Below are 23,686 nucleotides of genomic sequence, written 5' to 3' on the forward strand. Positions count from 1 at the left end.
GCCTGACAGCTGCAGGCCAGGGGTGTCATAGTCCTCTTTTGACATGTATCTGAAAGAAGATGAATATTCAAAAGGGGAGGGGAGGAAGCAGCTTTCTATGTAGCAACAGGGACCTCAAACCATTAAAGAGTCAGAAAGTTGGAGCTAGCTTTTCGGGCATAGCAAACTTTTCCCTTTTCGGGAATAGCTTATAGTGTTGATTTATTACTAAATAGTCTATAGTTTGATTTATTACTAAATATTTGACTTTCGTATTGCCAAGGACTAAATCACAATCGTGAGTTCCTCCATTTCCAAAGAATATTCTGAGTATATTCTGTGTTGGTAACAAACTAGAATTCTTTGATCCATATATATTATGCATAAATACAGGTGTTTTCTATTTTGCATAATTTATTCTACTAAGAAAATACCATTAGTAGTTTTTCAAAAAACTTCTCTGATAACGCAACTTCTTATTCTATATACATTTCTGGCTTGGAGGTCTCACCTCAGTTAATTCTCCCAACCAAATCTACTCCCAGCTATGGGATAATAATGCTTTTTTAAAATAACCAGCATTTATTTAGCTCGTTGCTTCAAATGTTCAATGGAACTGACACAACTGTCATATCAGACAGCCCTTCTAGATGGTACAAAAACTGGGCCATCAACAGCATTACAATAAAAATGAGATCTTCACATTTCTCAATATCTATGCAGAACACGGGATTTGCTTCTAAGCAAATAGGAAGGATTGTGCTATGAGGATCCTTAAGAACAATTATTTTATACTGACTGGAAATCCCAACCCACTTGGAGTTAGAAATGGCTGAGCCAGTGTTTTACTAAAGGTACTTATACACTAATCTGACAGATAGTAGGTGCTATAATAGCAAAAGGAGTCTCTCTCAGTCCAGCAGAGAATGATCTTAAAAATAATTGTTATTGCAATGTATATTTGCCTCACCTAACTGTCAAGGGGGTAAAAATTCCTTGCTTTGAAACAGTAATTTCTTTAACAAGTTGAAACCTTGGGAGAACAATTTAGGTTGTGAGTATCCCGTAAACTGCCTTGCTAAGCCACAGCGAAACATATGCCAACTTTATGAGAATGGGAGGAGGCAGTTGGAATTACTGCTCAACCAGAGATCAGTTTTCTCCACTGATAACGTGGTGCACAGCCCAGGCCCATTCTAGCACAAAATGCAACCCCAATTCCTGTTGACACAGGAGTCTATCCTCCTGCCCTTCCCTCTCAATGACTATGATTCTGGAACAAGAGATTGTGGATTCTATATTTACATCATTTACAAAACTCAGGAATAGGCAAAATATACAATAAAATCACAGCAACAATCAATTCAGGATTTTGAGCTTGACTCTTCTGTACAATGGCAGTAACCACCGTTCTTCCTGATGTAAGTAAGGGCAAATTAAGTCCTTCAACATAATGGTCCCAACTACAGTATGGGGAGACATATCCTCCTTGCACCTCCTTCAGTCAATAACTTGATCCTCCAAGATCCTGAATTTGGAGCATCATGCTACTTATGGCTTCTTCACCTTCTTGACAGATGAGGAACTGGAAGCAGATTCCCTGCGCTTTCTCTGTTCCAAAAAGAAACAAGAAGAGGAGTCAATTTCTCAGACAAAAATCCCTGATTCAATTAAAAACCTTGCAAAGCACATATATTCAGGTAGAAAATACAGGAGAAAGCCTTACAAATCCTAAGTAGTTAAAAGAACATAACAGATGGAATACATGCTTACTTGAGCCCAAGAACAGGGAATTGTTCATTACAATGACATGAAAAAAGGACAAGTACAATTCTGATAGACAAAGCCATAGCACAAAAAGATGTTTACTTGTGGCTTGTACATACTGGATAATGGAAGGCACATATGACATCAACTTGCTTAAGGGCGGAACACGATACATCTGGAAGGCACATAATTTCCTTGGCTGATCCATGTTCTCCCCCTTAAGCAAACTGCATTTCCAAAGGATACAGGAATTCTACATCCACTGCCCTAGCAAGGGCTTGTAGATATTTCATTTGGACTACCAAATGCCTCAAATAATATTTCAATAGCTCATTACCGTGAAGTCAAGAGGCCAGTGGGAAGAAACTGAATAATTTACTGATATGACCAAGAATTATAGAGCATGTTAAAGAATGAATGAAAATCATTTTCTAAAGAAAATCAGTGATTGTAATCAAGGAGAGAAGAAATTTATAATTGGGTCCTTGGATCAATCATTCATTCATTCCTACCTAGGATTCTTTTAAATGTCTGCAATATAAATGATTAAGAACTTCAGTAAATAAATCCCATCCTCTCCCAATTTTTTCTTCCATTCAGTCATGCCTGATTCTTGGAGACTGCTTTGACAAATCCCTGTAGTTTTTCTTACGTAGTTGGCCTCTGTCTCCTTTCTAGGGCTGAGAGAAACTGACCAGCCCAAAGTCAAACAGTTGGCTTTATGCCTAAAATGGAACTAGAACTCACAGCCTCCTGCTTTCCACCCTGATCCTGTAACCACTACACCAAACTAGCTCTATCCTACCTCTTAGGAATGCACAAGCAGGCTCCTGGTGGTCTCACAAAGCAGCCTTTTATTATTTTGTTGTCTAAGCGGTACCTGCTAGTATTTGAGGAAATGAGGTCAAAAGATAGGCTTTAAATAGCCAGCACAACCTGAAAACAAAGGAATGGAAACTTCAGAGCTATTCAGTGAGGCTGCTGAATTAATGGGGATGAGTGCATGTGTTTGATAATCTTGATGTGGCAAAAGAGCGATCTTTCAAATATGTCACAAATTCATATCAATCACCTTCTCTAGCTTGGCTTTTCCTATCGCTATGGGCGAAAACGAAAAGCGCTTAGAAAAAAAAAGTTCTACGTTATAATTTTAAAGAATCTGGGAGCCTGCCTCGCTGTTAATGGAAAGGAATTATTTTAAAATGAGAACACATACATTCCCCCCTCCCGCCATGACAGAGACACACGTTTTATAGAGACACACGAGTGAGCTTTTCTAACTCCATCCTTAAAGGAAAGATTTTTGATGTTAACAATGTAACTTTGCACTTTCAAGTAGGCTCAGAAAACAAGGAGCCAGCAGGAGTTCAGATAAAGGCAGCTTAAAAGTCAAATGATTCTGACTCTGAACCCAAGACTTCTTACAGACAAGGTCTTTTCGTTTCCCCATTAATAGGCTGACTTGTGAGCCTAGGAACAAAGAGTGCTGATGTGAGGAATTCTGAGGAGAGTCAACTCATTATGAATGGGCAAGTAGAGTCTGAGTTGTGCAAATCAAAGGCCCTAATCTGGAGTAACTGGCTGTACTTGTGCTTGGAACTAATTTGTTCCAAGTTATAGCTCACCTTTTGCCCCTTCAAGGCCCAGAGCAACATCCTTTCCTGGGTCAGCCGGAATGAGGGAGAAAAAGACCATCATTGGGGACCACCAATAGTGGACCTTGCTCCCAACTAAAATATCTGAATTGTTCTGGGGAGGCAAAAGTCACCCTCAAAATGTTGACCTCCAGCCAACTAAAATCACTGACTGCAACCATGTATGGCTAAATTTGAGAATGCATCTCACCTATTGGTTAGGCACAATTTCTTTCAAAAGTTTTAGGTTGGAAAGGAAGTCTTGTCAAATGAAGAGAACAAGAAAAGATATAAACCAGAACTTTTAGACAATATAATCCAGATAAATTCAAGTGCCTACTTCAGATATTGTGTGCACCAGGATGTCTCCACTGCACGCATCTGATGAAGCAGACTAATCCATGGATATATGTAGCAATAAATATCTTTGATAAAAGAAGGGGTTTTGCCATGTTTTCCTCAGAAGACAAACAGCTAAACATCTGGAATCCCAATGATGCTATACGTAGATGTAAAAGACTCATAGTTTATAGCCACCATCTGTCACTGAACGTTTAGCAATATGAACTATATACTTTACTTCTACTACTTAAATTCATTCCAGAGACTCATCTGGAATCACAACCAGGATAAGAACCTACTACCATGGCCATCATACTCTAACCATAACTACGTAGGTCCCATGTAAACAGGGCAAAACATTTGGGGGTTTGGCAGTGAGACTATCATCGGTAACTGAGTTAAGGGATAAACACATGACCATCTTCCAACAAAAAATAAAATAAAAATAATAAAAAATAATAACTAAATAAATACATCAAAAAGAAAACAAATAACAAAACTCAAAGGGCAGACTTGGTGGATCACTAGTTCCTTTTCTACCATTGGTTTTCTATGTTTCTATTTGCTCATTGAGATCTATTTCAGTCAAATGTCTATTTATTCACTCAAATCTTATGAAATTATACTGTCATTATTCAGGTAATCCTCATTTAGCAACACTAACTGAGACTGGAATCTGTCATTAAGTGATATGATAGTTAATTCAAAAAGCCATGTGACCTCACTGCTTAGAGTTCCAACAGTCCAAGCTGCCATTGTTAAACAAAGACCTTATGGGTCGCTAAGTGAGGATCTCGTATAACTACAATTTTCAATTTCCTGCTAGTTTCCTATTGACTTTACTTCTGGGAATCCCATGGAGAAAGTCATAAATTGCTATCACGTGACACAGGACATTACAGATGTTACAACATCTGTAATATGAGGTTGTAACTATCACCTGTAGTAACTTTCTCCCACACTAATCCATATTCTTTCTACAAGAAAAAATCAACCTGGTTTTCGATATTAGGAATTGGCCATCTCCTCAACCAGACGTGGTGCCAATCCAGATTAGGTGCCAATTTTACCGAAATGGGTAGTCCAAACAATTGGACTCATGGTGCTTACCTAAAGTAAAATATGGTAACTCTCGGCAACATGCTATCTAAATAGTAGAATGGACATCATTGCAGCATTCTTTCCCCCAAATTCATAAAGGAGAATTCCTCTCTACCCTCCAACCAATGTATGCCCCTCCTCTCCATCCTAAAAATAACAGCGAACCTTCCTGAGCTGCCCCCTCTTTTTGGGTGGAATTTCTTTCCTTTCCAAAGACAGTGTAAAGGGGTCACAGTGTGAATGCGCTTGACCTTTTGTCTTGAACTAATCTAATTGTGTCGTCTTTGTGTAACCAGCTGGTAAAGGTCAGAGCTGTATTTAACAGGGGGGGCCCTTTAGGTACCAAACTTGCCTTGCAGTGAATTAACTGGATTATATTTCTTTCAAATACATCACAGTCCAGATCATGTTAACCCTCTTGGTGCTATTCTCTCTGTACCTATTCCAAGTCCAGAATGAGAAAATACAGCGCCATGCAAGACACCAACATTTTGTAATAGAAAATTGCTATACAGAAAAATGGCTCAGTACTGGATAATGGGAACTGATTATGAGATTGGCTAAAACCCAGACGTGGATGGGATTTAGAGTTTCCCCAAAAGGGCACGGCAGGGCAGTGGTGCTCAGCGTGACGACCATTCCCAGTAGTGACTTCTATCCTCCCCTTAAGAATGGGCTGCTACATAAAATTCCAATTTAATCTCCAACATTTTACAAAGACTGTGCATGCCATTATGCCAACACCCTGGATAGCTGCACTACAATGAGCAAGAAGGGAGTAATGGCTAGCTGACTAATAGCCTGATCACAAATGTAATTAATAACTCACTGACCTGATTACGACAAAGTTTGTATCTTAGAATTTAAACTTAGCAGTTGGAGATTTAACAAAATGTCAGTTTAAAGAGCAAGGTGATGAGGCCATAGATTGAATTGGTGGCATGGGGGGGATTGTATATACTGAGTGAAACATCCTGGAAGTCTGCCCTTGAGAAAAACTTCCATGTCTCTCTATGATGCCATCGGGTGAACCTGGTTCCAGGGGTTCGTGACTGCATGAACAAATTCCTTCTTCCTTAAAGTTCAGCAAGCAGTTCTTGGGTAGACAAGAAACAATAGATGGAAACTATTCAAGGAGAGAAGCAACCTGGAATTAAGGAGAAACTTCCTAACAGTGAGGACAATTAAACCAGTGCAATGGCTTGCTTTCAGAAATTCTGGGTGCTCCATCCCTGGAGGTTTTTAAGACGAGACCAGACTGCCTCTTGCCTGAAATGGTTTGGGGTCTCCTGCTTGAGCAGGGGATTGGACTAGAAGACCTCACGTTCCCTTCCAGCTCTATTCTGATTGATTGTATATTGCCTGAGAGGGAAAATAAGCTTCTTTCCCAAAGGCCCCCAAGCATCCTGTTATTTCAAGTAGCTCCCCAAAGGCTGTAGCTTCATGTGCTAAAAACCAAGCAATGGCAAAAAAAAATCTTCCGAATTAATACTCACCGAATTAGGTGTGAGGGGTGCTCCCACCACATCAATGATCTGCTCCTTGCTGTCACCTTTGCCTTCTTCTGTGCACAAGCCTGACTGTCCATCGGGATGTGAGCCACCGTCTGTGCTAGGTCCTGTGCTACCTGCTTTGGCTAGTGCCTCATAGCGGTGGCGCAACATCTGCAGCTCATATTCACAGTTTGCAAAGGCTTGCTTGAGCTCGTATAGTAGCACCAGATCACTGCGCAACTCGTTGAACATCTGAACAATTTCTTCTGTCGGCATCGGGTTCAAATCTGGAGAAAGCAAGGGAAGAAAACTACATGAGGGAGACCCAGAACCTGTGGTCAGCTGTGGGGTTGCTGTAATCCTACTTCATTCCCAGTCAGATACAGAAATAAACCCAAACTCTTGCCCAGGTCATTGGACATTCAAGGAATTTGCCTTCAGATTCCATCCAAGCCTCAACAGTATGAGAAGAAGGTTTGGATATTGGTCCATCTTGCAAGGAAGGTACTAACTCAAACACTCAGATAGCTCATTATTCAAGATAACTGCTAGAGCCAAAGGTTCCTTAGACTCAAGGAGGTTGCTATTCTCTGGATGTAAAGGTGGCAAAATCCAGATACAGCCTTGCCACTTTGTGCTTTGGAGGAATTGGCAACATGACAGAAAGACCCTCGTGCTGACCATGTATGATCTGTCCAAAATGAGAGCTGCAAGGTACCAAAAGGGGGTCAGAGATTTTTGGACAATGGTCACTCAACTCTTTCTTAAGTACTTCTCCCTACATGATGAGACTTACCTCCTCAATACTATTGCAGGGCTTCTGATGCCTTAAAAGTACCCACCCAAGAGAGAAAACGACAAAGACTGTTCAAATACTTTTCTATTGGAAAGATTTTTTTTTTTAATCCTATGCATCATCTTTTGGGTTTTTTTTTACCCCTTCTTTTTTTCCTTAAACAAAATAAGTATTATTTTCAAACCCATTCGCATATAGTGTTATTGAAGGAACTGGCTGTATTACTAGGGGGAAAAAATAGCCCATCTTGACTACAAAGGCACTGCTCCATGGGTCTCTCCCTCTCCCTGCCCTCTTTACTCACCTACTCCGAGTTCCATCAGCATCTGCTCCAAGGCTTTAATCTTCTTCTGTCCCACGGAGCTTGGCAGTTTCATCTGGAATACAAAGGTAAGAGCCACACAGCTCTGAGCTAGCCCTCACTCACAGCCGCCTAGTTCAAACGGCATGGGAGCTTTGCTTTTTATAGTGCGCGGGGGAAGAAAGCCAGCCAAAGAAAGAAAGAGAAAAGGGAAATCAAGTGCTGAGAACCGGAGGCAGAGAGAAGGCCTGAAAGTTTGCAGACTAGGGCCAAGGGCAGGGACTGAAAAGGCTGCTTGCAAGGGCTTTTCAGTTCTCTAGGCACCAAGATGCAGAGATGTACAGCTTTACAGCTTCCATGGGTGACTGAATTAACAACAAAAGTTCTGCTCCGCTTGGCACCTTCTCCTGCAGTGCCCTGACCATCAAAGAGCTCAATTACACAGTAGCTAATGTGTGATGCTGCCCTACTTTACTGGCTCTTGCCAGCCTGATTAGGCTCACGCACTAACAGACTTCCTTCTTCCTTTACCTGCTGAGCCCAGAGCCGTGGGATTCATTTACAGAGCCAGTTTCCTAACAAAAGATGCAAAGAGTCACAAAGCATGTACACTCTTACTCAATTCATAGAAGTGTGAACATACATTCACGCTGGAGCCAAAGAGGGCACAAAGTAGGGGCTGGAAACCTACGCTTGACATGAGATCATACTTAGCAGGACCCTCATGCTACAATTCAATGGATAGAGGCTCCGAAAAAATGTTGAAGATAAGAACCTAAGTATAAAAGCAATTGCAGACGACTGAACGGCTCATTTTATGATGGTTTATTTTTAGATGTTAATCATTACTGCCTCTTTTTCACCCAAATCTCACAAAGTGGCATAGTTGTTCCTTTGGAAGTTAATAATTTTATAGCTTAAAATTTGGGAAGGCTCTGGAAGCAAGTTTTCTACCACCCAGTTTACTAAAACCTAAAAGATCAGTGGACTTCAATATGGTCTACCTTTCTATCATAAAGCTCACATCCCATGAACTATAGCCTGACATTTGTCAAGTATTAACCAATCAGCCTGTTGAGTATTCTCAGCAAACTACACTACATATTGTTTTATGGCAGGGGTGTCCAAACTTGGGAACTTTAAGACTTGTGGACTTCAACTCCCAGAATTCCCCAGCCAGCCATGCTGGCTGGGGAATTCTGGGAGTTGAAGTCCACAAGTCTTAAAGTTCCCAAGTTTGGACACCCCTGTTTTATGGAAACTACTGGACTGGTCAAGATGCCAATAAAGTCTTGAAAAAAAGATGACTGGATTCTAACCATGTCAGTCCACCTGGAATTGGTATTGTAATTATCATAAAAATACAAAGGCTTGCCTGAGTTTTCCTATAAGTAGAATACATGGATTTTAAATCAGTCTTTTATTCCATCTCTACAGAGATTCTCTAGAACAGTGGGTCTCAACCTTCCTAATGCCGCGACCCTTTAATACAGGTCCTCATGTTGTGGTGACCCCCAACCATAAAATTATTTTACGTTTTCCATATTTTTTTGAAAATATGTATTTTCTGATGGTCTTAGGCAACCCCTGTGAAAGGGTCGTTCGACCCCCAAAGGAGTCCCGACCCACAGGTTGACAACCACTGCTCTAGATGATGGTACCGTCTTTGGTACCTTCTCCATTAAGCCATAATTACTTCTGCTTTTAAAGCAGCTTTATAGTAACATTTTTATGGTCAGATGTAACTTTCAGGAACTGCTATCTGATATAATACAGACAGCAGAATAGTCTAATCTTGATGTGTTCTAACTCCATAATTGTTTAAGGTTTGCATTTATTCATCAGTTGCAGACTTTAATACTTTTCAATTTGATTTCCCCAAAATAGCCAGCCAATATATTTCAACTTCAAATTTCAAATATCATTTCAGAATTGGGAAGATATATTATTATTATTATTATTATTATTATTATTATTATTATTATTACTACTACTACTACTACTACTACTACTACTACTACTACTACTACTACTACTATACGATTGTATCACAGCAGCCAGTTGATTCGCCGGATTTGGCATTGATTACTAGTTGGGCCCCACCCAGGGGCCTAGGATGTCGTAACATATTTTCGTAATATACGTGCAGATCCAAGCAGTGCAGCTTTTTGCATTTGACTGATGGTGATTTTGTCAATTTTTAACTGTTTTAAATGTAATTCCAGTGCTTTTGGAATAGCACCCAGTGTGCCGATTACCACTGGAATTACCACTGCTGGTTTGTGCCATAATCGTTGGATTTCAATTTTTAAGTCCTGGTATTTCGCGACTTTTTCATGTTCCTTCTCCTCAACCCTGCTATTATTATTATTATTATTATTATTATTATTATTATTATTATTATTATTATTATTATTATTATTATTATTATTATTTTATTCCAAAGTTTTATAGCAATAAGAAGAGTAATCTCAATCTTAGTTTTGTATGATAGGCAGGAATTTCTGCCCAATAATTAAAACAATACCAAAGTGAAGAAAATGTCATACACATGGAATGTCACAGACCCAGTTGCAAATATTTGCAAGGAATTATATTCTTTGCAACAGATTTATGGAGGGCAAAAGAATGCCTGTTGAAGTACAATAGCCACAGTTACATTTTCTTAAGTAAAGGTGAACATTATATTACAGCAGCTATCAAAACTATAAAACTCCAGCTCAATTGCTATCTCGGGTCTGTTCTTTCCAAAGGTCTAATCAAAATTTCTCTAGGCTGTTTCAGTAGCTTCCTGTGTGACAAATTCAGCATCACAACTGGAAGCAGAACTGGGGATGAACCTAGAGCTTTGCCTTTTTTTAAAATCAACTACTGATTTAAGCTAAGCTTATTATTCGTAAGGTTCATAATTTCTCATCTTGCTAGATTTATTATCATTCCACGTGGCACAGCAATGTAACATCTAACTGTGTTTCATATAGAGTTTCATCCAATGCTTTATTACCTCTGAGGTTTGAAAAGGCTAAACAGAACATTAGAGAAAAGAACATTTCCGTAAGATCATCAACCAAATTTAGCTAAGTTAAAAGGTATCGCCTATCCCAGTGGAGTTTTGAATCTTTCCCAACCAAGCACATACCTAAGTTATTTAATTACTCGAAGGCAGCATAGGGCCTGTATTAACATGCCTTGATATTGTGCAATTGGCAATCTAAGAAAGCAGATATAGTAATATATGGAGGATATTATGTCACTTGTCGTTATAGGGCAAGAGAAATTGAGATTTTAATATATATTTTATTGTAGTATTTATTTTAGGAAGGTCATTTTGCTGGCTGTATTATAATATAATGTGCAGTCCTGGTTGTGTTCTGCATTCTGGGAGCTTTTAGCCTTTTGTATTCTTCTTATGTTAGTGCAGCAGTTTGAGTTTTGCATATACTCAGATAGTACCCACTATTAGGATAGAGATAGCCCTGCTGTGTCCCCAGCCCCCCAAATTTTGGGGAGAAAGAATCTGAAAAATTTTGCAACTCATCTCAACCTCTCGAAAGAGATATATTTTAGAACTGATTCACAATTGCATCTTTCATAGTTATTCTTGGAACATAAACAAAAGCTCTACTGTCCCCACATTGCACAGGTTTCATATGAATGGACCAGTACATAATAGTTACATCATCCTGAGAAAGGAGTGTGAAAGCCTCCTAAGTCCTATGTGGGTTCACACAAGCACACAATTACTATCACATAACACCAAAAATGAGGCCAAGTCCTTGGGATTTATGCTCAACCTCACAATGTGACTGCTGCCACTTTGACTTAAGAAGCTCCGTCTACAAACAGGATTCTCATGTTCTAGGATTCCAAATCGACATACTGAGAAGGGCCTTTTAATGCAAATCATTTTTCCCACAACGTAGACACAATGCAAGTAGAAATGGGAAACTGGGGAGTAGAGCCAGAAGCCAATGAGTTTATTCTTGTTCTGCCTTCAGACGAGATGGGGCATAGAAGCAGTTAATTTAATTTGGCAAAAGATGCAGTTACAGATATGTATAGCTCAGTCCTATGATCAGCTGCAGCAACAGAACGAAATTTCACTTCTATTGGCTGCCAAAGAAGAATTTATGTAGATTTTATATCTATGTCACCGTGAAAGACCGAAATTGGTGAATGTCGACATTCACCGGTGAATGTTGGTGAATGTCGACATTCACCGGTGAATGTCGATACATACCAATTTCGGTCTTTCACGGTGACATATATATAACGAGTCAGCGTAACGCTTTACTTTTGCTTTTCAATTCGCGGTCCTGGAAACTACTCGTTCTAACCGCGCAGGATCGCAGGTTTTTAAAAAAAAGAAGTCCGCGAATAGAAGACGCTTAAAAGGAAGCGAGGAGCCAGGGTATTAGGGTAAGGGTATTAGGGTAAGGGTGTCGAGAGGATAAGGGTATTTAGCAAATATTTCGAACATACACCAAGCGACTATGTGAATGTCGACATTCACCGGTGAATGTCGACATTCACCAGATTTCGGACTTTCACAGTAACATCTACACTCTTAAAACTCAAGCTTGCTACTTTCTAGCCAAACCTTAGGAGGTAGGAAATAATATCCTCCTGGTATGTGGTCTTCTGTCTCCCTCTGTGTCCATCAATCTCTCTTTTTTTCTGCCAGGCTCTCTTGTAGAGTACCTTGAACTTTGTGAGATTCTCCAATCTTCTCTAAACTAAATGAGAGTATACTGAAGACGCCAGCAAAAGTCAACAACGCACTGTGAGAGCTTCACTTTGTATTGCTTTGTTTGGTTATATTGTTCCTAACCACTTAAATATGGAAATACTGGTATTCTTTTAAGGAAATGCCATAGCCTCATAAAAACATTACAGGTAGTCCTCGACTTACAACAATTTATTTAGTGATGGTTCAAAGTCAAACCAGCACTGAAAAAAGTGACTTATGGCCGTTTTTCATACTTATTGCAGCATCCCAATGGTCACGTGATCAAAATCCAGACACTTTGCAACTGACTCGTTTTTATAACGGTTGCAATGTCCCGGGGTCATGTGATTCCGTGGGGAAGCCAGACTCACTTAACAACCGTGTTAGTAAATGAACATCCGCAGCAGTTCACTTCACAACTGTGACAAGAAAGGTCATACAATGGGGCCAAACTCACTTTAAAATGCCTTACTTAAGAACAGAAATGTTGGGCTCAATTATGGTCGTAAGTCAAGGACTACCTGTATTTGATCTTCATATCCTGATTGAAGGTCTTGCCGTGCACTGACCCATTTGTCTTCTTTTGCTTCCAATGCTAGGGCCCACTTTCATTATGTAGCCCTCTGGCTCAAACAGGAGTTTAGAGCATTGGTGTATCAAAGCCACTACAAGAGTGAGTTACAAATCAGGAAGTTTCAAATGCAGAAGTTAGTGATGTCATAGAACCATGATGGCGAACCTGTGGCACATGTGCCACAGGTGGCACGCAGAGCCATTTCTGAGGGCACGCGAAGTGTTGCCCTGTCAGCTCCTGTGCGCATGCATGTGCTGGCCAGCTGATGTGCGGCCATTTTTCGCCTCCAGAGGCTTCCCTAAGCCTCCTGAGGGCAAAAAACTGCCCAACGCAAAAACCGGAAATTCAGGAACAGACTTCTGATTTGCGCGTTGGGCTGTTTTTCACCCTCCAGAGGCTTCAGGGAAGCCTCTCTGCCCTCTGGGGGGGGGGGGACATTTTCACCCTTCCCAAGCTCCTAGAAAGCCTTTGAAGCCTGGGGAGGGTGAAAAACAGACCTACTGGGCCCACTGGAAGTCGGAAAACGGCTATTTCTGGCTTCCGGGGGGCGGGGGAGGACATTCTCGCCCTCCCGAGGCTCCAAGAAAGCCATGCATACATGCGGGGGCAGCGGGGGATCAAGTGCACATGCGCAGGGGGCATGGCACGGGGGGCATTAAATTATGGGGGTGGGCACGCAATAGCGCACATGCTTTTGGCACCTGAGGCGAAAAAGGTTTGCCATCACTGCCATAGAATGTTAATTAGGCTTTTATCTTACTTTTTCCACAACTTTGGATATGTTCCCTCTTGTAATTTTTTCAAATGTACTAAAATAAAATGGAGAACGGCACAGGAAAGATGCCCCTCCTAGGCCAAGCAGAGATTTGTCAATGGTAAATGATTTCCCTTATCTAGGCAATAAAATGAAAGACTGACAGCCCAGGAAAGACACTTGCATATTGCTTTCATGCTGGCAAAGAGTAGAAGTGATATGGATGGATTTATACATGTTAATAGAACACAGAAGATATATAGGGACAACGGAGAAGAAATGTTACTGTTTGGGTTGGCTTTGGAAAACATCAATTAAGCTTCCCTTTAATTTTGGGGGAGGATTTGGCCTGTGAATATTAAAGCTCCATTGGCTTCTTCAAGCAAGAGTATATTTTAATTTTACCATCATTAAGAAAACGTTATGATTTATGTGACTGCTGTTGGACTAATATCTTTAAAATTTAGCTGGCTAAGCCAATTTATCTTTAAGACTGATGAAGGTTGATTGCTCTCTATGCAAAATGTATTAAAACTAAATGAGGAGTCTATTACTCACAGGGCGCTGATAATCTGTTAGGTAGGCTCCGTTAGCCTGGCGCTCTCAATGGCAGGGAAGGCCTGATGTTCCATTTGCCTCAATACCAGAAAGCACAACGCAGCTTAGACAGCTGCTGTTCGGAAAAAGCAAATCTGACAAAAACAATAAGGCTTCTCGCCGATAAGCCTACGGGCTTGTATGTTATACCATTAAGGTGTTTTTGTACTGCTTTGAGAGTTGGGGGTGTTTGCCTGCTTGCTTTAGAAACATATTAGTGTTTGAGGGTGGGGGCAGCATCCAATATCACTTTCTGTATAAAACAACTCGGAATAATTTTGCAAACAGCACTTCCATTCTGATATCTATGGAGTTCATTAAAACGCTCTGGAGTACTGTATGTGGACCAAATTATAAAATCTGTTATAACTGAAAAGAAAGGAATGATCTTATATTGAATTAAATTAACTACCAGACACAGACCTACTGGATAAACTGAAATACCCATCCAACGTAACAGTAGGAGAAAATCTTGTGCCCTGACTGAATTTCAACAAAGGGGAAGAGTATGGCATTAAATCATTATCAGTGAAGAGCATGTACCTCATCATATTTTGATCAAGTCTCACATCATGATATGTAGCTATTAAGGTCTTCCAGAAAATCAAAGTACCAAATCACAAAAATTACTTCAATTCCTCTGGGAAACCAAAAATGTCTAATAATTTAAGTAACAACACCGGAGACAGAGGTAGAAGCATTCTTGGTATGTAGTATCTACGTAAAAAAAAATCCAACTGGTAGCCTCAACTATGCAATTAAATCTCCATCTCATTTTAAGTGGGAGCAGAGTTCTGATTATCCACCCGTGGCTGTGATCTTGCCTTTTTGACCAGCTCCCTCTGGATCAGGGGTGTCAAACTCAAGGCCTGGGGACCAGATCTGGCCTGTGGGATGCTTAGATCTGGAAACAGCAAAGGACCTAGAAACAGTTGGCCCGCAGTGCCTCTGCCAGTGAAAATGGAGCTTCGTTTTCCCTGGCAGAGGCACTGCAGGCCTCTGAGGGTTGCATGAGGCCGTTGCAGCAAAAAAAGGGAGCTCACAAGCCCGCTTTCGCTGACAGAGTACTCAGGCCTCCATAACGAGTGTCATCAAGCTGGCCTTGCCCACTCAGGCCTCACCGAGGTCAAACTCAACCCTTGAATTGGAAGTCAATGAAATCAAGTTTGACACCCCTGCTCTAGACGCACTGGGCAAAAGTCACATCAGCCAAAGTGATAGCCTAGCACATCTATTGAAGGTAATCCAATACAATTACTTTAACAATTCAACCTGAATAATCTCCCAAAAGAAAAAGAAAATTAAAAATCCAGGTGATAAGAAACTAGTCCAGTAGTTTTAACTTAGAATAGCACTCCATTCTTGACATGCTAGTTTACTAATAGCCAGAAGCAACCCCAGAGGAGTCAGAAAACAAGAAAATGGTAGCTGCCGTCAAAACCTCATTTCCCCTTTAATGTGCCCTTAAAAATGATGGGGTTTCTATTGTATGATCATAGTGCCATACTGACCACTCTTATAGAGAGTCCTGCTATTAGCTATCATTTTGATCTGTGGAGCATTCAATTTGATGATCTTTAGATTAGATAAGAGCAGTCATAGCACATAAAATTTCTGAATGAATGGTTTGACCCTAAGAACCCCCCAAAACATGAGATAGATTAGTGGAAAAGAAAAACTTATAATAAAGATAATGCAATTTTTTTAATGCTTATATGCCAAATCTTAACTTGATCAAAGGTATGTTAAGGTATTCTACATGAATATTTCAGTAGATACAGTATCTTTCGTCAATTAAAAAGAAAGATCCAGCTTTATTCTGTTCTCATGTCTTGAGCTTCTGTTTTGGTAACTTTGAATGTTTGCTCATTCATATGAAGAACGGCACTACACTGTGACTGTAAAGGCTTGTCCACATCCTGTAATCTCTGGTTTTAATTCTAAAATCTTATGGGCTATAGGCAAGCCTTCACAGTTACAACGTAGTACAGTTCTTCATTCTTTTTCAGGGCAAGACAGGGTCAGATTAATATAATCTTTCAGCTGGCTCATAGTGGGGGGGAAATGAAATATGAAGCAGAATTGAAAATATAAATCAATTTGGTCAAAGATCTGTCTAAAAATGTTAACAGAAACCAAAAGACAAGTCCGTGGCCTCTCGGATGGAATCAACTGATGACATGTCTGTATCCTGATCCCTTATCGTTCAACTCACAAAGGCCATTAGAGAATGTGGTCTAATAGTACTTAACCTTATTGTGTTTGATTAACAACTACTACTTTTTTCACCATGTAACAAAAGCACTTCTTGACAGCAGTTCAGTACAACGTACGGAATACTTTCATTCTAAGTAAGTGCAATAGCCAACAGCTAACCTTCAGTCCTTCTTCTTTGTAACAATCTACCAGAATTATTTATTATTGCTCAGGTCCCCAAATAACCATATGTCAAATTTTTAAAAAATGGATTGCTCAAGCTGAAGAAGTGATTAGCTAAGATCTTTTGGGTTAATATATTGTGGGTGCTTTCTTCCACTGACAACCTCTCCCTGCAGCCCTCTTTGCAACGCCAGCTTGTGCTTATAATTATGCCAACATCGCTTTTGATTTAAGGACTCGGAGTCTTTGTCCTCACTATAAACAACCAGTAAATGTATGAACTGTGCAGCAAGAGAAAAATAAATAAAAGGACAACACATCAATATATGAGTCAAAGCCACATGACTAGATGAGCAGAGAGATTTGCAGAATGGCAGCAATCTGGAGGTTTCTCTTGCTTAGCTACTAGTGAAATACAAGCTGTCCAGTAAGCAAAAACTTGAATGGTGGTCCTAGGTTGACCCTAAGAATAATAAAGACTTGTGTTTGATTCACTTCCATAACCCCTTCTCCATCCCTGAAACTGAAAATGCTTGCAGTACCAGATCACATGGTCAGGAAAGGTAACACTACCCATCTCAACTCTAAACATTCATCTCTTAGAAATAGATTTCATGGGTAAGAACAGATAAGTTTCTAGTTGAACGGTTGTCGTTTCTAACATTTGACTTGCATTCAACATTGTATCAGAAATTCTTTCCTAGTAAGTAATCCCATCACTTTATTTTGTAAACCGGTGTTATGTAGGAAGTAAATAAAATAAGACCTGTTTCTCTGAGGATTTTCCCAGCAAGAAGTCATACTTAATTTTCATATCCCAATGGACAAGCTATTTTCCAAATACTAACAATCAGAGCACGCTTCAGAATAACATAGAACTGCCATATTTACAAAGCCCAATGTTTGGCTAATAAGAGATGCAAGCAAATAATTACTATAAATGAATGGCATTAACAACAACTATTTATCTTAAGTCTATCCTACATTTAGATATACTGCAAGTCATTGCCTGTACTCGTGAAACTCTCCAAGAGGAATACCAATCTGAGTTGAGTAAAAGCCACTAGGAAAGAGCCAGATTCTTCTTACAAGGTCATTGGTCCACATTTCTACATCATTCGGAGACAGTAATAATCTCCTCAGGGTTGGATTTTTATACCCTATTACTTATCCAGTTAGTTGAATTGCTCTTCATTAAAAGAAATTCTCAACTATGGTTTAAATTCCACAAAACAATCTGTGTCTCCCTTATGCTGGAGGACATGAACAAAAAAAAGGTACACGGAGATGATCTACAAAAGTCAAACCTAACCTTTTTGGTATTCAATGTCATCATCTAAGACTGACTCTCAAAGCATGATTTTTAAAAATCCACCAGGTCCTACCCCAGATTCCACACATTTACCCGCCAGAACTCACTTGCCATCTCTTCATGTGAGCTGATGGTCAGCTGGCAAAAACCTTATTAATCCATAGCCCTCCATGTACCCTGATACTTGACCAATATCCCTAAACTTCTGCTTCTTCATACACAGTTGACTGTCAGCTGATAAGAAAACATCTGCTGCTTCAATCAACACAAAACAGACAGCAATATAAGATCTAACTTTCAAAATTCTGAGGAATGTGAACAGGTCTTAATCGTGATTAACCAACTGTGATCAGCATGTGCTGTATTAAGTGAACTTGTAATCTTGCACAAATAATTCACTCATCTCTCACCTCTTCAGGCCCAGATATTTCTACAGAAGGATATTCTTACATTGGCAAGTCTATGTTAAAATGCCACAAGTTACATAAAATAATTCAAGTTAATAAATCAATAAATACATGTAGGAACAACCAAATTGTGGCACCTCAATTTCAACAATCCTAAAATGCTTATGAAACTTCCAACACATTTTAAAGTGTCACACTCCAGTCAAGTAATTTCCTTTGAAACGTAAAGTAAGTGGTGACACAGTCTGTATTCAGATATGGGAATAAAATAATTAACAACATTAGGATATTTTTCCTTCCTTTATGTAATCCAACATCTGCTTGGCATTTCCTAATCACAGGTGCAGGTTCAGTACAGTTCTTTTAAAGTTGGAACATGCACAACTATGCAAAGTATTTACCCTATCCAGCTGTTCTTTCTCAAGTCTGGAATCTAGAATGTTATTTTTATAATAATGTTTTTAAGGATTTTCTTTCATTCACACCTGATTTTAATGATATGTAACTCTTGATACCGTTACAAAAGTGATTTCAAGGACTTGTTAAGCTGAAGTAATTCTGGCAGACAATCCTCTCCTACGATGGTTTTGTCATTAAATATGCCCCAACTGTTGAGCCAAATCCAAATGAAGTTATTCAGAGCTTCCCTTGCTTAAAAATCAAACCTCACAACTGCACTGTAAGCAGAATTTATGAAACAAATGTAAACAATGCTTGGTAATAAATTTGACTGTTTTTCCTTCATTATCAAAGACTCACTGAAATCAAAGTTCATAATCATGTCCTAAGTAGCAACATCATGTCAATCATTGAAAGATCCTATTCCAGTCCATTTCTATGCCAATTTTTTTTTAAAAAGAAGACGACGTAGTAATCAAGAGCAATCCAGTCATTTAACTCTCAATCATTATAGACAGATGAATATACTTAATCCCTTAATACCTGGGGGGAAAACCTGGTCTTCCAGGCCTTATAAAAGGCCAACAGGGTTTTGGAGCCATAGAAATATTGAGGATTATCCAGAGGACAAGCGCTGTGGCAGGGCAGGCATTCCTGCCAAAATCTATCAAATGAAAATGTTTTATTAAGGAGACTCAGAGCATTCCGTGTAGAATGTGTAAGTTCAATTGGAGATAGGCAGTCTTTTAGTAATATAGCCCTATGCCTGTGATGCAAACCTATGGCCTGCGAACCTATGACCTGCGTGTCACAGGTGGCACTTAGAGCCCTCTCTGCAGGCATGCCAGACGTCACCCAAGCCCAGCTCCACCACGCATGTGTGCGCGCCACCCCTGGCCAGCTTGTGTTCGGATCTCTGCCATGCATACATGGGAAGCACATGTGGGGGGGGGATTTTGGAGCCCTGTGTGGCCCCCACACCATGTTTTGACTTCAGGTTGGTGCAGGAGGTCTTACAGGCCCAAAACAGGGTGCGGGGGGCGCATGCAGTAATCCTGTTTTGGGCCTGGAAGGCCTCCTGCACCAACCTGGAAGCCAAAAATGGGAGGGGGGTGCATGCGGGGGTGGGGTCATGTGCACATGTGGGGGGCACGTGCAGGGGGCACACGTGCAATGTATTATGGGTGAAAGTGAGTGCTTTCAGCACCTGATGACAAAAAGGTTAGCCATCACTGCCCTATGCCATGAAGGACTTCATAGGTAACAACCAGCACCTTGAATCACACCCAGTAGCTACTGGAAATCAATTTAGCTTGTGAAAGATTGGGGTTACACGAAGGTACTATTGTGCATTCAAAACTATCTATATTGCTGCATTCTGGACCAGTTTTAGCTTGCAGAGCCTCTTCAAAGACCGCCATATGTAGAAAGTATTATGATAGTAGAATAGGAGTGGCCATGATAATGGTTATGACAGTAGAATAGAAGTGAGTAATGCCTTACAACTCAGGAAATAGTGCAATTAGTGCACCTGATTGATTTAGGTAGCCTCTTGGCCACAACTGCCACCTGCTTTTAAATAGGAGCCAAAAGTCCAAGAGGGCTTCCAAATCGGGCAATAATGCCGTATCCAGAAGCAAAGATAGGAACTCCCTTAATGCAGGAGCCCTAACATACACAAACTACTTGGTCTTCCTGGATATAGCTGGTTCTTCTCCAACCTGACCCATATAACCTCCAGAAATTGGGAAGGAGCTTTGTCAGCATCATTTGGTCAGCCAGTGATAGAGATATATAGTTAAGTGTCATCAGCATACTGGTGGTATTTAACCTCATAGTGATAGATAATCTCACCCAGTGGCTTCATGCAGATGTTAGATAGAAGCAGAGAGAGGAAAGAGCACTGAGGGACTCCACAAGGCAGAACTTTAGGGCTTGATAAATTTATTTCTTAAACTTATACTCCGCTGCAATCTAATAAATCTCAGTTGCTTGCGTAACTTTAAAACATCTACTGTATGATTATTGTGATGACAAATAATATCATAAAATCCTCCAAGTAAAAGAACGCAAGTGAAAAATAAAAAGTAAAAGTTGGTACAGTGCTGAGTAGAGAGAATGACCTCTGAAATATTTCCATTTTTAATGTTAACAATGGAAGTCTATATAAGTGTGGTAAAAAGCTATCTCCATTATGACCAATATTTAAGTCCAAATAAGTACACACATGCTAAAATATGCATCCTGACTGCATAATGATGCTAACAGAAAGGAGAAAAAGCTATGATTTATGGGGTACTACCAAGTAGAAGAAATAAGAACAAGAAAATTAACTACCACTGTTCCTCTCAAAAAAAAAAAAAACCCTCAGGAACCCAGAGACATTGCCTTCCTTTTTATAAAGCTTACCTATGTTATTGTAAGGTTAAAATGAATTCAATTTATTTTTTAAGATGAATAACAACTCTGTGCTCAAAGGCATATAGATGGATAAAATTTATAGTAATTAAAATAATTATAATAATACTAAATGTATTCACTGGCTGTAATTTAATCTATCAGAAAATAGCTTTTTAAAAATAATTATAATTATTTATAATTGGCTTTAATATTTAAAATATATGAATATATGAGCATATTAAATTATACCTATAAAGAAATTAGAGCTTGCCAATACAACAACATTTGACATAATCTTTTCCATGCATGTCTCTCTACCACATAAAAATTCATAATCGGTCACCTTTACTAAAAGGCTAGAGGGCCACTGCATTATGAGCTGATGAACTGGAAACCAACCCCTTTTATTGGATTGCATCAAGGCTTACTACTTGTGAGTAACTCAGATGACATTCCATTTATGCATATCTCCCCATCTAGCCACATGCTGTCCCCCTAGCTTCATTAATATAGTGGACTCTGGCTCTCACTACAGTTACTACACGAACATGACAGTAAAAACAACTAAAGCACTTCGTCTTTCTATCCATCAGAAGGTTCCCCCCCATAACAATGCACAATTTCCAGCTAATAAAGAGGTGCCGATTACCATTAGCTTATCTCACCAAAATGCCTTGTAACACCATCAATACTACAGAGATAAATTATTAATTGTCCCAAGTCATTAAATTTATCAAATCCAAATAAATATTACTGGTATTTTATGTAACTGCTTTGAAGGCTCAGCTTCTGAAGGGACAGTATTGATCAAGCGAAGAAAGACAGATGTTTCCCCTGTTAGCAGCTGATGAGGTCTGGCTTTGCATTAATGTCAGAGGGAAGGCAGCTGACAAAGAGCCTCTGCAGAAGAGCAAACAGGCATCCCATCTAGCCATTTCATGGGGGGACAAGTCAAATATTGAGAAGGCACATTTAATACATACACATATTCAAGTGACCCCCTTCCCTTGTGCCTAAACACAGGCAGAAATGCACTTTTATCTTGAATAGTCCTAGTCCGCACCTTCCTTCCCTGTGCTCAGAGAAAGCAAGCACCACAGTGGATTGTACCTCATTAATCAATGCTAAAAAAGTGCTCGGTTGGCTAGTAAATATTTAAAAGCCAGTGAGGCTGGATATGTGAATCAATGGGAACGAAAGCTCCCTCTCCCCCCATTTCTTTTTAATTGGTCTGACCACCAATTTGTCTACAAGATCCTAGTTAGCAGGTAACAAGTAACACTACCAGCTGGAAGCCTTTCTTGGTGGAAGGTGTCCAGCTGTGAACTAAACAATTGCACCTCAGCATTCCCCAGTGTGCTCCATGGATCTGAGATTGCTAAGAACTTTCTTTCATCCTACTGTTTTTCCTTCATTATCAAAGACTTAGCAGGTTAGAATCCAGCCCTCTTGTCGCATGCCATACAAGAGATCCATACAATGATGCAACTTTGAAACAGAACACACACACACACACACACACACACACACACACGCAAACACACACCCAAACATACTTTTTCTCTGATAGTCTCTTCAGAAGGGTGACAGAGAATCGCCTGACAATATACATTTACACAGGGGAAATCATGTCTTAATAAAAAGATAAAAAATAAAATAAACAAATTTATGAACTCCTAACATGAAGCAATTGCATGTTTTCATTCTAGTTTGAGCTGATACTAATGAGAATCAAAGGAACACCATTTTAAAAGCACCTCTAGCTTTTTAAAGATTTTAAGTAAATTTTGCATTTAAAAAAAATTATCAAAGTTGGCACACAGGAAGCTATACAAACGTTTTACAAAATGGCTGCTATATCTTACTATCGCAAAGAGAAATAAAAGACAAAGTGCCTAAAGGGGAAATGTAAGTAATCTACACAGGAATAGCACCCAAATTTTGTTCTTTAACAGTCAAAGGCAGCAGTTAAATTTTAATTGGAAATTGGCTGCAGCAAAAAATACTCATCTCTCTTCAAATTTCTCTAGGCAGCACATTTCCACCACAAATGAAATGTCTGTATTATAATATTACTGTTGCCCTGGAAGTGAGACTAGCATGCATTTCTCCAAAACAGAAGGTCCTTGACCGGTGCAGCTTCACCAAACCTGAATTCAGCTCTGCACATAAGAAATGTTTCAACATGTATGCTGATCTTACTTGGGAAGGGTTTTACTAGAGTGCACCATAGTTGCATAAAATATGCTGTGTTTTATAGTAAATACACCTATTAAATTCTATAATCACCATGAGCCCAAAAAGTAAAAAGCATGATGGAGGGGCAGGAAGCCTAGGCATTTTTTAAAAAAATGTTCCTTCTTCTTAAGAAATACACCTCATGCTGATTTCTCTACTGCATTAAATGGAAAGATGGAATATGAACTTAAAGAGGATTTAATTTAGGCAATTAATAAATCGCCCGATTGTTCTCCAGAGCTTCCATATCTATCTAACTTTGCATGTGTTCCACAATATTTCTAAATCTTGCCAATAAGGAACAGAAATAGAAAGAGGCTAATATAGGTGACATGTTAGCAGAAATGGGAGTCCAATAAGCTGAATTCATGCTGAATTATCCAAATATGCTAGATAAACTGGCTGGACATGACAGAAACAGTGTAAAACCTGTGCATGAAACCAGTCAGACAAAGCCTAAGAGCAATGTTTTTCAACATTGGCA

At 39.6% G+C, this 23,686-nt stretch overlaps 1 protein-coding gene across 1 annotated transcript in view; it reads right to left on the minus strand.

Moving 5' to 3' along the window:
* Positions 1-1,263: 1,263 nt before the first annotated feature.
* DMAP1 (DNA methyltransferase 1 associated protein 1) overlaps positions 1,264-23,686 on the minus strand; it is a 46,958-nt gene continuing 24,535 nt past the window's right edge. The window contains exons 10-12 of the mRNA XM_081946338.1: positions 7,417-7,489; positions 6,320-6,603; positions 1,264-1,590 (exon numbers count right to left, since the gene is read on the minus strand). Of these exons, the coding sequence (XP_081802464.1) occupies positions 1,531-1,590; positions 6,320-6,603; positions 7,417-7,489 (417 nt within the window). The 3' untranslated portion in view covers positions 1,264-1,530. The remainder of the gene's footprint in view (positions 1,591-6,319; positions 6,604-7,416; positions 7,490-23,686) is intronic.

The sequence above is a fragment of the Natrix helvetica genome (genome assembly GCF_964273705.1).
Source record: "Natrix helvetica genome assembly, chromosome: 3".
In the NCBI taxonomy this organism is placed as follows: Eukaryota; Metazoa; Chordata; class Lepidosauria; order Squamata; family Natricidae; genus Natrix; species Natrix helvetica.